Genomic DNA, 15,242 nt, shown 5'->3' on the forward strand with positions numbered 1-15,242 from the left:
TTTACATATGGCGCTAGATCAATTGTATTTATATGCAAAGGAAATGAATCCTGACCCTTACCTTGCAACCGAAGTAAAAATTACTCAGAATTGTTCACAGACCTAAATGAATGAACTAGAAATAGAAAACTTCTAGTAGAAGAAAACATGGTAGAAATCCTCAACCTCGGATTAGGTAAAGATTCATAGAACACAAAAATGTGTGAACTATCTAAACGACTCTGTTGAGAAAAAAGACGAGAAAAACTGGGAGAAATTTTTGCAAACTACATATCTGACTAAGAACATGAATACTGAATACATAAAGAATTCTTACATTCAATATTAAGAAGGTAAACTTTAACAGACACTTAACCAAAGTACACATATGGCACATAAGCACATGAAAAGAAGCTCAACATCATTAATTGGTAAGGAAATGCTAATTAAAACCATGATTATATACCTCTACACACCTATTTGGAAAAGCTAAAATAAGGAAGCCTCAAAATGCAAAATACTGATGAGAATGGAGAACAACTAGAACTCTTACACAGTGCTGATGGAAATGCAGTATGGTACAATTATTTTAGAAAACAGCCTGGCAGCTTCTTACAAAGTTAAACATATCATATAATCCAGCAACCCACTGTAGCTATTCATCCAAAAAAATGATGATTTTTAAGTATCTCACCTTTGTTATTTTTCTACAAGATAGAATTACAAAGAAAGTTTCACTATTTGATATCTTCCTAGTTAGCCATAAGCAGTGTTTAAAAGCAAAATCGGCTCAAGCTCCTGGGAACCCCACCCATCCTAACCTTGAAGTCAATAACACTCAATTACAATTATAATAATAGACACCATCTAGAATATATTGCAAACCTCAAGCCTTGACTCAGTGGGTATTTGGCTGGGTCAACACCAACGTTTTCAACAACATGATACAGAACAGAACAGAAAATAGAAACCATCCCACCTAGTAAGGCTAAATACACCATTTGGAGAATCTAGAATTTTTGTTGCGTGTGTGTGTTATCATGAGTCACCATGAAAATGTATTCTTATTGTGGATCATGGTCAAAACGTTGGTAAAACACTGATCTAAAACATAACTTAAATATAAATTCTATGCAGTCAGAAGCCCCTGTCCTTTCTAAGCACTATCAATTCAGTTCACCCTCTATTCCAGGGAGGAATTAAACCCACAGTAGAGCTATCATATTGTCTTCAGTTGTCATGACTGCTGATATGCTTCTGGTGGTCAAATATTCAACTAACTTTCCCCAATGGCTAACAAAGGAGGCAAAAGTCAGAACTTAATGAACTCCATGTAATAAATATATGGTAACTTGGCAACACATTATGAAGAACCTGGTAATTTAGAATGTAGATGTATTCGGGATATGCTAGAGTAATTTAAATACACAGTTACCATTTCAATACATACTGACTCTAATGATATTCAAAGGACACTGACTTCCCTTACAAAAAGAGATTTAAATGACTACTAAAAATTTTTTTAAATTGTCACTGGCTGCCTAATCAGAATTTAGACATTTTATATTTATATTAAGCACTTTATGCATTATAGTAAACAAATTCCATTGAAAGTTCCTCAAAATTACCTTTTTCCAATTACTTTTTTTTTCATTTAGAAGAAAGTCTAAATTTAAACTGTAGCAAAGTCTTGTCAAAATTAAGGAAACATGAGAATCTGCTATATATCCACTGAATCAAAGGAAATGTATAGAAATTATAGTTTCTTTTCTATGCAATGTTATGCTTATAAAACTATATACATGTTATATACATATAAGCTCTTATAACAACCACAGATTTACAAACCACTACTCTACAGCCAGTATACAGGGTCTTCAGAAACACTTAAAACTATAGTTGTCTTTGACTGTGGACAATAAAATTACTCTTAAAAAATCCTACATTGGAACTCAGGCTCACAAAGATTAAATCCCTAACCACCCCTGAATCCATGCTAATCCAAAACAACTCTGTTGGCTCAGGTGAATCTTGTGAATTTGGGTGATAAAAATATATAAAACAGGTATCCTTTTCTCCTAAATATAGTATGACAGATTATTTATCTTCATTTCCCCAACATAAAAGGGTATTTCTGTGAGTTGGAATTTTCTTTGATGGGAAGAAAAGAGGTAATTAACCAAATTTAAATAAAATTCAACTATACAACTTGTTTACTACTACAGGAAAGACATGCTATTGTGAAATAATTTGAAAGGTATACATTACCCAAAAAAATCTCAATTTTATTTAGTCTAACTCATTATTAGAAACACAAACAAGGCAACATTTTAGCAAAATATTTAGCATACAGTACGGTAAACAAATACAATTAAAATGTTCAAATATTTAAGTTCTTAAAAAACAAACACACACAGGAACCTGTTTATACCATCCAAAATACATGGATCCTCTTTGGACTTTTAAAACGAAAGCTTTATAAAGAATACTTCAAAAAGTAACTTTAAAAATTCATTAATTCAGACACTACTAATGTGGATTTTGCTGTTTCCTGTCTGCTAAGCCAGTTTGGCATTGTAGTGTGGAAAAGGTGGATAAACTAATGGTGTAAAGAAAGTCTACTAAGAATGAAGGCCAAGAAATTACTTTACAAGCTATTTCAAATACTTAGAGATCCACTTTTAAAAAAAGTTGTACCAAGAATGTGCTAATTATAAAACATATATTAGCATTACAAAATATTAAGATAAGGGATACCCCATATAAATATGCATATATTTGAAAAATCTTCCATAATTCAGATCTTCTACTAAAGCCAGTTGAACCTTAACCTTCAATTCCCGTCCAACCCTACTGGGGAGAAGTGTGGGAAGGGAAAAAGAAAATGTGTGATTTTGTTACATTTTAATCAGCTGGATCATAGATACAGCTGAACAACTGACCCAGAAGAAAAAGTTCATACAGAAACTTAAATATAAACACTTATTTACACTGTCCAACTGAGATTAAAAAACCAAATTATCATGTTTGTTTTGTTAAAACTAGGTTCTTCTTCAGCAAATTCTAGAAGAAATACTGCACCTTTTTAGGTTAATGGTTTTAAAAAAACACTCTCCTCAGGTTTAAAAGTAATTAATCACCACTCCAAGTAATTATCACAGAACAAATGCACAAAAGGCATATACGATGTTCAATGCAGTGCAGTTAATAACAGCCAACGTCCATTTAAAGAGAAAAGGTTAAGTCAACTATGGTACTTTCATACTATTAAATACTATGCAATAATTTTAAAGGTTGAATGGATCTATTTTTACTGACATGAAAATATCTCCAAGATGTAGTGTAGGGAAAGCAAGTTGCAAAATAATGCTTACAATATGACACCATGTTTGCAGGTCACTCACACAGAATTATACGAATTGTACATATGTGCTTGTAAGAATGTAAAGAAAAACGTCTGGAAGAACATTCAGCAAACAGATAACACTGTTACCTCTAAGAAGGGAGATGTGAAATTGGAATAGGTAAACAAATACAATTAAAATGTTCAAATACTTAAGTTCTTAAAAAACAAACACACATAGGAACCTATTTATACCATCCAAAACACATGGATCCTCTTTGGACTTTTAAACGAAAGCTTTATAAAGAATACTTCAAAAAGTAACTTTAAAAATTCATTAATTCAGGCACTACTAATGTGGATTTTGCTGTTTCCTGTCTGCTAAGCCAATCTGGCTTTGTAGACATGGGTTTTGTTTCATTTTTATTGTTTGCATTTTTACAAGGAAAATATACTCCTATGTCGCCTGAGGCACTAAAAAACAAGATGCATAAAAAATGCATGCTAACTTCTCTTAAATAATTTACAAACCAGGACTGTTGTTTGTAACCAGATTTCATTGTTTTTCTATTTAGACTAAACCAAAAGACAGCAACAAACCGTTTTACCTAGCAAGTGACAAAATTGGAAGGAAAAAAATTTTATTTGATATTGTTTATCTTTAAATTTATAAAAAAAAAAAGAGAGAGACAGAAAAACTCTAATGGAAAGAGTACACAGGAATAAACCCAAAAGACCCTCACTAAATATATTTCTTCCACTTTTAAGAAACTGGTCTTCCTATAGTTAGCTCAGACGTGACCCAGAATCCTCACAAAACCATGTTATCCAAAACGAAAAACAGTGCAAGACTGTTGTTCCCTCAAGTACTGAAGGCTGCTTTTAGAAAGCTTAACTAAGAAACAGTAAATGCCAATTGTGTTTTACAGGGGTGAGAATAGGAACGTGAAACCCTACACCACCTTAAAGCGGTCAAAACGAACTGAACTGCACAGTCGAACCGGGAAAGCGCGCGGGGGTGGGGAAGAGTGCACAGCTATCACTTTTCGAGTTTGGCTCAAAGCCGCAAAACAGTTTCCGCGGAGTCTGAAGCGTGAAGTCGCTGAAGGCGGTCAGCGCGTCGCAGCCGACGCCGAAATCCTCGGGAGACTGAGCGGGGCAGAGGGGTCAACAAAAACTTGGGTCCTTCGGCTGGGTGGAAAGCGCGTTGGCGAAGAGCAAAACGCCAACTTTCGCTCCAACGCGGCAGCTCCGCGAGGCTGGGGCAAGTCTTCTCCCGAGTCCCACGCCAGAGACGACCCCAACAACACTTCCTCTAAAGGTACCGTCCGCCCCGGGCCCGGCCCCCCAAGGAAGACCCAGCAAGGGCGGCAACTGGCAGCATGTACGGAGGGCTTGGGCGTGGGAGCACACGGGCGCGGGGCCAGTCGGCCGGGGGTCCCATCCCACACCCTAGAGACTCCGAGGTCCCCTGCCGAGTCCATGTCCCACCTTCAACAGCCCCCGCAGCACGGCCCCCTCCCCCACCTCCGGGCGGCGACCTCAGCGCCTCCGCCCCGGGGCCCCCGCTCACCCAGGTAGCGGCTCCGCAACCGGGACGGGTCCTCCAGTCCGAGGGACCTTTTCCTCACGTCCCACAACAGGTGTGGGCAGCAGCCACCCCGGGACATGGCTCTGCTGGAGCCGGGGTACGAGGGGAGACCCCCCGAATGGGGGAGGGGAAGAGGAGGAGGAGACCCGCGGATCAACACCCGAGCCGCACCAGCACCATCCGCGCGCCGTCCCTCGCGAGCGCAGCGAGTTAGATAGTGGCGGCGGAGGTGGCGGCAGTGCCTTCGCCTCCCAAGCCCGGCCGCACCCGGGCCGGAGCTCGCCTCATACTCTCCTTCTCAGACTACCCAGAACATCCAGAGATCAGCAACAGTCCCCTCCTTCCCTCCCTCCTCCACCCCCCCGCCAACAGGAGGTGGAGACGACCGGGACTCCTCCCTCTCTTCGTCCTCAACACCCTCCCCTCCTAGCCTTTCTCGCGAGATGACAACCACTCGGGGAACTGAGGCCAGTGTTCTCCTGGCTGCCCTCACTCTAGAAGAGTAGCTTCAGGCCACGCTAGCCAAATCCCTAATTCTCTATGGACGAAAGAGGAGTGGAAAGAGAAGGAGCTGAAATCTGTAGTCTCTCGCTCACGGGTCTCATGTCAAAGGAAGCAAGAGAGCTGTGCGGCGTCATCATTAGTCAGGGCACGGAAGACCCGAAAAGCCCATTTTAACTACGGGCCTTTAAAATTGAAAGAGGGTTAACGCAGCTTGCAGCTTCACTTTCCCTTCTCCAACATGGATGGCCTCGAGGCCAGGAACGAGAAGTTGCAGGTTCCCGCTCGACCCCGCCCGCGCTGCTAGGTGAGCCAATCACGGTGAGCAAGAGCTCCGCCTGCGCAAGCGCGCTGCCGGCAGGGCTTTGAGTAGATTCAGTGAGGCAATCCCTTCAGCACCTGTTGCCGCAACTCCTCTTCAGAATTTCCGATTCCAGGGCTGGAGGCGGGCCCGGGGCGGGCCCGGGGCGGGCCGTCAGGAGCCTCCGCCCCCTCGGCGGTCTCTGGGTCCCGGCCGTGGGTGGTGCGCAGAGGGCAGGCTGTGACTGGGGAAGGGCACGCTAGGGAAGAGGACGCAAGGCGCTGTGGCGGGGGAAAGTGACGAGCTGCCCTTCGTTGTCAGCCAGGGAAGAGGACACCGCAATTCTCCCAACCGGCTACCCGCGATCACCCCGCGGCGGCAATGTCGGCCGCCGGCGTCCGAGGCCTGCGGGCCACCTACCACCGGTTCCTCGATAAAGTGGAGCTGATGCTGCCTGAGAAATTGAGGCCTCTGTACAACCACCCGGCAGGTAAAATGATCACAGAATGACTCCTACCGAGACCTTCTCTCCCTCACCCTCCAAGATGAACCTTTAGCTGCCCGCTGACAACTCTGCCGCTCGAGGCATCACCCTAAGCCCCGACCTTGCCCTCCAAATAAATCCGTCTGCTTTCCCATCCTCTCTTCATTTCTTTCGCTTTCTCTCATCCAGCATCTCCCACAAACCCGTGTTCTCGAGTCAGCGCCCTTCCTGACCTCTGCTGCATCCACAACCTTAAGCACAACTCAAACTCGGACTAGGCCTTTGAATTTGATCCTTCGCAGTTTTTGCGACCACGATAGGGTCTTGGCCATCATGAAATCTCTTACTCGCCTATTTCCTTCCACGAATAGTGGTGACCCACGCGGAGCAGAGCTAGATAGGTGGCCAGAAAGTTGGGAGTAAAGATCATGTTTCTTTTACCCCCAGCTGGTAGAGGCGGCAGACTGAGCCCTCCCCCAAGCTGGATGCGTTACCAGGTTTCAAGTGTGTTGAATCCAGTGTCCTTTCTCCTCTCATAGGTCCGTTTTGTTTCTTTAAATATATCTTTGTTTATGAAATTACTGAACAAGCTCTACCGGACCTTATTGTGTGGAGAGAGCTGGATTTTACTCTAGTTGTAATATATATATGTAATATAGTTGCATATAGTTGACCTTTTGGGCAAAATCCCATATCTCTCAGTTTCTGATCTATGTGAGAATTAAAGATAACATATATGCTTGGTTCTTTGTGAAGGCTCAGTAAATGTTACTGAAAAGCAGTGTTCTTGTGGTTGAAAATAAATTCTGTAAGAAGCTTGAAGAGCTCCATCCCTCCACTTCTTTATTAAAGAACCCTAACTACCCTAGAATTCTGTTACTTCTATGATAAAAAGGGAAGTAATAATTCTTACTTGCCTGGGGGCTAAAACTAGATATCTTCTGAGATCTCTTTCAAGCCTGAGACTTATCAAAGGAAGAAATGTATTATAAATTAAAAGATTCAAATGCAACCCAAAAAATGGCTTGTTTATGCATATTTAATCATCTGCAATTGGTATCATTAGGGAGGTTTTCTAGTCCCCCCCATATCTGATGATGGAGCAGCTCTCTGAAGCCAGAGCTGGTTACTGACTCTGATTTCCAGTTTGATAATGGAATGAACTATATTTGGGATTACACTTCAGTTTAACCCCTAGTATTATTTACTGCAATATTATATCTATTATAAAAACTGATCTTTAAGTATGAATTGTTATTGATGAATACATTTATTTAGTTTGCTTATCTTTTAGTCCTTTTAACACTCAATTTTTTGAAATTGTGTTGTATTTTGTGGCAAAGATTTTCAAGGAAGGAGGATAGGGCAACGCTTCTGTAGAGATCTGGGCATTACGGAGTCAATTGTATTTGGTGGCGTCAACTGTGACCCTCTTAAGCTTTGCTCCCTTAAGGGAGCAATTTTAAACAACTTAAAATAATATAGAATTGGAGAGTAATCTTATATTGATCTTCCAAGAGCTTCATTTTAGCTGAAGGTTTTGGAAAAGTATTTAGTGCTGATAATACTTTATTCAACTTTCAGAATGAAGAGGAGTTACCTTTCATTTGTAGACTGTGCATTTTATCTGGATATCCCTGGATTAATTCAGTTATTTTAGCCCCTTTATCAGCATAGTGGAAGGAGCATAGGTTTTGAAGCCAGACAGACCTGTTTTGAGTCTTGGCTGTATGACCTCAAACTCTTAAATCCCCTGAGCCTTAGTTTTCTAATCTATAAAACAGGAATAGTAATTATCACCATTAAGGGATTTTTCAGAAAATTAAATGATGTGCCTGTGAAATATGTAGTTCAGTGTTTTTGTACTTCGACTCTTAACAAATGTTAGTTCCCTCACATCTAAGCTTTTGAACTATAGGCGAGGTAAGGATACCTATCACTGCAAAATTTGTGGATTGAAAAGTTGTAGGCATACCAGTGTAGAAATAAATAAGTATGAAAAATACAACTGTTGATTCATTAGTATGAGGAAACACTAATTATTGGTCCAAGAGTTATCCAGAATGAATATTCAAGGTTTTTACTTGTAGTAATTGTATTTGTTAGTGAATCACCATTTAAACATTAAGCTATATTCACATACAGGGGATTTTTAAAATGATATGCAGGGCTAGGATATTAACAGCTGGAAATCATATGTTGCTAACTCTAAATTTTTGAGATTTGATATACCATTGACAAGTCTGTCTAAAGAGGTAATAAGAATATAGAGAGAGATGCAGTGTAATTAGAGTATTGCAATCTGTATGACCTGTGACCCAGAATTTTGAGACTATGACCTGTGGCCCAGAATTCTGAGACTGTCATCACTCATTTTTCTGTTTATTGTCCCTGGCACATCATAACTTACCTCTGTAGAGGTAGAAGAGAGTTCTAACGAAACGTGTCCTAGTCAAGTTCCTCAACTCTCATAACACCACCATCTGACTCCACACTAACCAACTGCATACCTATACTCTGGATACTTGTTAGAGAATATAACCTTAAAATCATGCTTCCCAGTGTTTGCTTGAAGTTAACTAAAAGCTTAGTTGAAAAAAATCATTATCAGTGGAGGAGTGTCATTGCCTTGTGTTTTTGTATTCGTATGCTCCAAAGTGCGGTGAACCATCCCAGGGAGGGTGCACAAAATGATACTGGAATGTAGGAAGAAAACAGTAGAACTTCTATTAATGTTTGTTTTTATTTCATCCTTTTAAATTTTCCATTTTCATAATGTAAAAATATATTAGCCATTGATATTTTTCTGTTTACTAAACAGAAAACAATTGTTTTGGCAGTTGTTAAACTAAATTAGGGTTTATTTTTGTACTTATTTAAAATTATTCATTAATTAAAATATTCTCATCTGTCTTCGCCCAGTTGTGGCAACTGTAATTTATTTGAAGATATTTGTTCATTTGTTTCGTTCAGTTGGGTGGAAGGGTCAGCTAATATTTTAAAATTATAATCTACAATGCTATAAAATTCTTCCCCTAGAGGCAGTTAAGTAAATTTGTTACTAGGGAAACCTGATGAAAAGCTCAACTGTTCATTAACCCTGAAGAAGCCACCATTTAAACTTTGTAAAGAAATCAAAATATAGAGGCATTTCTCAGGAAACAATTTTTGGGGGTGGCAGAAGAGGAAGCATCAGTTTTGAAATAGGAAGAGAGGAGTCTGCTGAAGACTTCACTGTAAAGACTGAATACCCATCCAACCAGAAACCAAAGCAAGGTGCTGACTTACACTTGAGTGATGAAGCCAAACTTCATACAAGGTTAAAAATAAATTTAGTATTTGATTGTGCATGTGACCCAGAGACTCTGTATAGAACAACACACAAAAAGAGAATTAGGTGTGCTAGGAATCCCAGAAGTTCAAGCTAAAGAAAATTACCAGAGAGTTTGAATTGGTTGATTTATAGAATCAGTGAATTATGGTATCAGACTTGGGAAGAATTTTCAAGAGCCAACTGGGGGAGTGCAGTGGTCTCAGAGCAGAATAACTACTGAATGAAAGTCTAGTACAGCGCTGGTATAAAAAGAACCTAGAGTCTGTCTCTGGAGACGAACTGATAGCAAGTTTTAGCCTTGAGGCTAAAGCAGTGTCAAATCTGCTTCAAACTGCAAGTTAAATATCACTGGTTAGAATCTATCTGGATGTGGTTAGACCAATTCGATTTGTTAATAAATATTTATTTGCCAAGGAAGATTAAGGAACAGGCTTTGCCCTCATGGACCTTATTGTCTAAAGTGACAGACACATAAATAGATCATTTTAATTGGTAAGTGCAGAGAACAAAAGAAGTGTATACAGGCTGTTTTGGGAGTTCATAGAAGGAGCTGTTAGCCTAACCTGAAGATAGATGTTAATGAAGCCTTCCTTGAGGAGATAAAACCGAAAATGAGTTTTTCAAGATAGTAGAAGTTAGCCAAGTAAAGACAAGGCAGAATAGTGGGAGGGGGCAGCATAACTAAGGTTTAGAGCCATAAATCAGCATGAAACTAATTGAATGTTGTGCCTAGCCATCTAGGCCAGGTTTCTTACCCTCGGAACTGTGGGCATATTTTGGCCTGCAAGATTCTTTGTAATGAGGGGTTATTCTGTGTATTGTAGGATGATTATAGCAGAATCCCTGGCCTCTACCCACTGGATGCCAATAGCACATTCCCCCACCCCCCACAGTTGTGACAGCTAAAATTGTTTCCAGGCATTGTCAGCTGTCCCTGAGGGGCAAAATCATCCTCATTGACAACCACAGATCTAGGCTAAAATTTAGTTAAATTAGGATTAAAATTTTATATTCTGAAATTTAATGCCTTCATGTTTTCTTTTATATTCCTTTAGTTCCTTAGTAAAAATTTCTTTTCAAATTACAAACTAGTCTTACCAAAGGAAGAAAAAAAATTGTTTCCATATCTTCTTCAAGATGGAAAGAGAATTACTATGTGGCTAGATGCCCAAGTGTAATGGTAGCTTTGAGGAAAACAGTACCAAACAAGGAACTGGGTCAAAGAATTGAGTATAATAACCCAAAATTGAATATAGATATATTTTCACTCAATTGTGACAAAATCAAAATTTAGAACTCATCAGTAGTTTTAATTCTCCCAGCAAACTGTTTCAGCTATCACCAAATTAGTTTGTTCTACAGCTTAAATGTGGGAAACTTCAAGGTACAGAGGAAAACATGAAAATGATTAAATATTGGATATGTGTGGGAAAATTAAGTTTAGAATTATAATTGTTTTAGCCCACAAGGAAAGACAGGATCTGTCTAGTGTTTGAAGTATTATTATTCTAAAATTGGTGTGTTAGTAAAAATCTCCAGGGAAACAGAACTGACAGGAGATAGATATAAATAGATAGATAGATAGGTAGATAGATAGATAATGTAAATATGAGATTCATTATAGGAATTGGCTCACACAACTTGGGGGATTGGCAAGTCCAAATTCCGTAAGGCAGGTGGCAAGTTGGAAAGCCCAAAGAAAGTCTCCATAAATTTCCCCAAGAGAAGCTGGCTGGCTGAAGTAGAAATAGAAATTCTTTCTGGCTGCTGAAATCATTGGTTCTCCCTTTAAGGCCTTCAGCTGATTGGATGAGACTTCTCTCATTGCTGAAGGCAATCTCCTTTTTTGATTGTAGATGTAATTAGCCATAGATTCAGTCAACTGACTAATTATTGAGATCCATGAAATACTCACAGTAACAATCAGGCCAGTGATTGCTTGACCAGCCAACTGGACACCATATCCTAGCCAAGTTGACATGTGAAATTAATGGTGTTCAGCTCCTTTGAAGACTAAAAAAAGAAAATAAGACTAGAATTGTACGACAGGACTTTAGGACTAGGTGAAAATGTTCTAAGAAATAAGCAAACTTGCTTAAAGTTTAAAACTCTTAAAAGTATAAGCCAGACATCAATATTTGAGTATTGGGCTGATGAAAACAACTTATATATCATTTGAAAGTATTTTTAAAGTTAATTTGTTCGTGTGTTTGCATATGTTTGTGTGTATGTATATATATAAAATATATATATTTGTACATACTTACATACATATTATGTTTGAAGTCGAAATAACTCCCATTAATATAAACTACTTCAAACTGTGCTGGCTAACGCTTCTTTTTATTCAACGTTCTATTAGGTGGTAGGGGTACAAGTGTGAGTAGTACTTAGTTGCCAGCCTCAAGAAAGTCATAATCTTGATATGACTTGAAAGTAGATATACAAAATAACTATAATGGAATATTTAAAGTACACTGTAGCAGGTTTTAAGATCCCATTGTATTAAAATCACATTGAATTAATGAATTCAATTCAGTTCCCTAAAATGTGTTTGTACAGCTTCCAGACATGATTTTACTTAAACAAACTTCCTGTTCTTAGGTCTTTAAGGGCAGGCACTGTATTTTATATACCATAGTATTTGCAGTGCCTAGTACACTGTAAAGCATGCGGTAAATATTGTGAGTGAGTAAATAAATGCTCTTGTCTGCAACACGTTAGACCTGGAACTACAGCTGGGTCCTAACTTAGCTTAATGCTTTTTCTACTTCACTCTTTTGTTTTTGTTTTGTTTTGTTTTGTTTTCTAAGTGATAGTTTTAACTCCGTTTTCTTTTTAAAATGTTTTGTAAGCATATGTGAACAGAAAGACTTCTTGTTATTAATGAAAGTGCCTAGCTACTGGGGGGAAATGTATAAATGCATCTGTACTTGCTGATGCTATTAAGAAGCACTAATTGGGGATAGAGAAAGAAAAGTAAAATGTGTTTTACTGGGGTGAGGCTTCCATTTTAGATGTGGTTTTTGCAAAGTGGAATATTAAGACAGTAATAATAGTCATAAATATAAGAGGATTTTTGCAGTTTTTGAATTTGTTTACAAATCACTGTTGTCATATAAATTTGCTTAATTTGTGTGTTAAGAAATAAATTATTTTGTTTGACCCAGTGTGTGAGGGCATACACAACATATTAAGTATTAGTCTGTTTAGTTACATTTTAAATCTCCACAAAGTCTCTCTTTCCTCCCACTGTATCCCCTGAAGGTTAAAAGAGATAGATGATTTGAAAGAGTAAAGTGGACTGAGTTATATAGTTAAAGAGCACTAGTTTAAGGATTAGAAGATTTAGGTTCTAGACACAATTCTGCAGCTTACTAGCTGCATGACTTGAGCAGGCCATGGAAATTGCTGCACCTCGTTCATAAAATGAAAGATTTGGAGTAGATGGTCTCTTAATTCCTTTCCAGCCCTGAACCATCGTGCCTCTCAAATTCCAGGTTATCCTAGAAACCAGAATTGTTTGCAATGCTACAGAAATTTATTTAACATTTACACAAGGCAGATAAGTATGAGTACCAGTATGAGTAAATAAAGCGTGCTATTAACGAGTTTGCAGATCAAGTCTTTCCTCTTTGTCATGTGAACTTTAAAATTAGATTTGTTAATTATTTACTAGAGTATATATAATTTTTACAAGAATTTTTACTAGAATGCATATGGTAAAATGTCATTTGTAGTTTTAAATATTAATAAAATTAGTGAACATGTGTCTACTGAAGCTCATATAATTATGATTCCATAATTTGCAATTTCCAACCTGAAGAATACCCGTGTCTGAACTAACATTAAGTGCCATCCATGTTCAAGGCGAAGCCTTTAGAACGGTTCCAAAACCATCTCAGTTATTCTTTAGTTAATTTTTAACAAGTCACAAAAATACAAATAATTGACAAGAAGATCAGAACAGTTTATTTGAAGGGTTGAGAATATAATAGTGTGGTGCCTTTCTGGATGTTAACTTAAATACAAAGTATGCAGAAAGCATAATAAAATGGAATTTTTCTCTTTTTTTTTTTTCCAGGTCCCAAAACAGTTTTTTTTTGGGCTCCAATTATGAAATGGGTAAGTCTGAGTGTTTGCAGAAGCTAGTGAAAAAAAAACTCTTTAAATAGGAGCTTATTAACATGAAGTGACTTTTTGAAGGTTATACTTTAAATGTTCTTGGTATGCCTTTAAATGATTGCATGGCAAATATTCTCAGTTACATCATTAAAAGCACTGTAGTGTTTCTGAACTCCTTAGATAAAGAACATTCTGGGAACATATTTGTTATCAAAAAGTTATAATCATGGGCCCTTGGAACATGAAACTTCATTTTGTTTAGTGACTAAATAGAACATTAAACTAGTTAGAACCCCAAATTAATTTTTATTATTAATTTAGTATGAGATCCGAAAATTATAACACCAAAATATAGTCAAGAGAAGTCTCAAAGAGTATCCCAAGTTTGTATATTAATATCTGGTAAATAATAGAGCGAGGACTAGAGTCTGAGATTTCTGACTCCAAACCCAGTGCTTTTTCCCTATGGCATACTTCCTTTCCTAAGGTTCTCATTTAGCTGGGGAAAAAAAATTGTGTGGCTTTTTTAAGTTTGTAGCAAATCATTGATTTTATATTTAAAGGGTCAGTTTTTGGGTTTTGGCAGTGCTTCTCAAAGTGTATTCATCCCCAGATCAGCAATATCGTCATTACCTGGGAACTTGTCAGAAATGCAGATTCTTGAGCCCCTTCCCAGACCTACTGAATCTGAACTCTGAGGCTTGAATCCAGTAATCTGTGTTATAATAAGCCCTCCAGGTGATTCTGATGCCCTCTAAAATTTGAGAACTACTTATCTGTAGGCTATTTTAATTATCTTAAATGTCCTATTTTAAATTGTTAGAACAATTTATAAACTCAGATGCAAAACAAATTTAGTTGAGAATGTTAGAGCTGGAATTGGCTGTGACTCAATCTTATGTTCCTAGGCAAGTTAAATCTCTCTCATTTTGTTTCTTCAAGAATAAAATGACTAAATGAGAGGAGATTGGTGGTTTGGAAGCTATATTTCACAGAGAAATAGGGAGCAGCTCTTTTTTATTTTTATATATTGGGATTCCACATAAGATTTTTTTTAATTAAATTCAGTTTTATTAAAATATATTCAGATACCATACAATCATACATGGTGTACAATCAATTGTTCACAGTACCATCATATAGTTATGCATTCATCACCGCAGTCTATTTTTGAACATTTTCCTAACATCAGAAAGAATCAGAATAAGAATAAAAAATAAAAGTAAAAAAGAACACTCAAATCATCCCCCCCATCACACCCTATTTTTCATTTACTCATCCATCATATACTAGATAAAGGGAGTGTGATCCACAAGGTTTTCACAATCACACTGTCACCCCTTGTTACACAATCATCTTCAAGAGTCCAGGCTACTGGATTGGAGTTTGATAGTTTCAAGTATTTATTTCTAGCTACTCCAGTACTTTAAAACCTAAAAGGTGTTATCTATATAGTGCATAAGAATGTCTACCAGAGTGACCTCTTGACTCCATTTGAAATCTCTCAGCCACTGAAACTCTATTTCGTCTCATTTTGCATCCCCCTTTTGGTCAAGAAGATATTCTCAATCCCATGCTGTCAGG

At 38.1% G+C, this 15,242-nt stretch overlaps 2 protein-coding genes across 8 annotated transcripts in view; one reads left to right on the forward strand and one right to left on the reverse strand.

Annotated features, from left to right (window-relative positions):
• Positions 1 to 5,251, reverse strand: part of DCAF6 (DDB1 and CUL4 associated factor 6) — a 201,023-nt gene extending 195,772 nt beyond the window's left edge. For all 6 annotated transcript variants that reach the window (XR_005215172.1, XM_037825416.1, XM_037825415.1 and 3 more), the window contains exon 1: positions 4,896 to 5,251. Coding sequence is in view for 5 of the 6 variants with exons in the window: in XM_037825416.1 (XP_037681344.1) it covers positions 4,896 to 4,992 (97 nt within the window). In the remaining variant the exon portion in view is untranslated. The remainder of the gene's footprint in view (positions 1 to 4,895) is intronic.
• The window catches only part of MPC2 (mitochondrial pyruvate carrier 2), a 29,167-nt gene continuing 18,353 nt past the window's right edge, over positions 4,429 to 15,242 (forward strand). The window contains exons 1-3 of one of the 2 annotated variants that reach the window (XM_037825427.1): positions 4,429 to 4,643; positions 6,037 to 6,205; positions 13,618 to 13,658. In XM_037825427.1, coding sequence (XP_037681355.1) covers positions 6,097 to 6,205; positions 13,618 to 13,658 — 150 coding nt within the window. In that variant the 5' untranslated portion in view covers positions 4,429 to 4,643; positions 6,037 to 6,096. Of the gene's footprint in view, positions 4,644 to 5,891; positions 6,206 to 13,617; positions 13,659 to 15,242 lie in introns of those variants that run through there. The other variant, XM_037825426.1, reaches the window with a different exon arrangement.

The sequence above is a fragment of the Choloepus didactylus genome, chromosome 2 (genome assembly GCF_015220235.1).
Source record: "Choloepus didactylus isolate mChoDid1 chromosome 2, mChoDid1.pri, whole genome shotgun sequence".
Taxonomy (NCBI): Eukaryota; Metazoa; Chordata; class Mammalia; order Pilosa; family Megalonychidae; genus Choloepus; species Choloepus didactylus.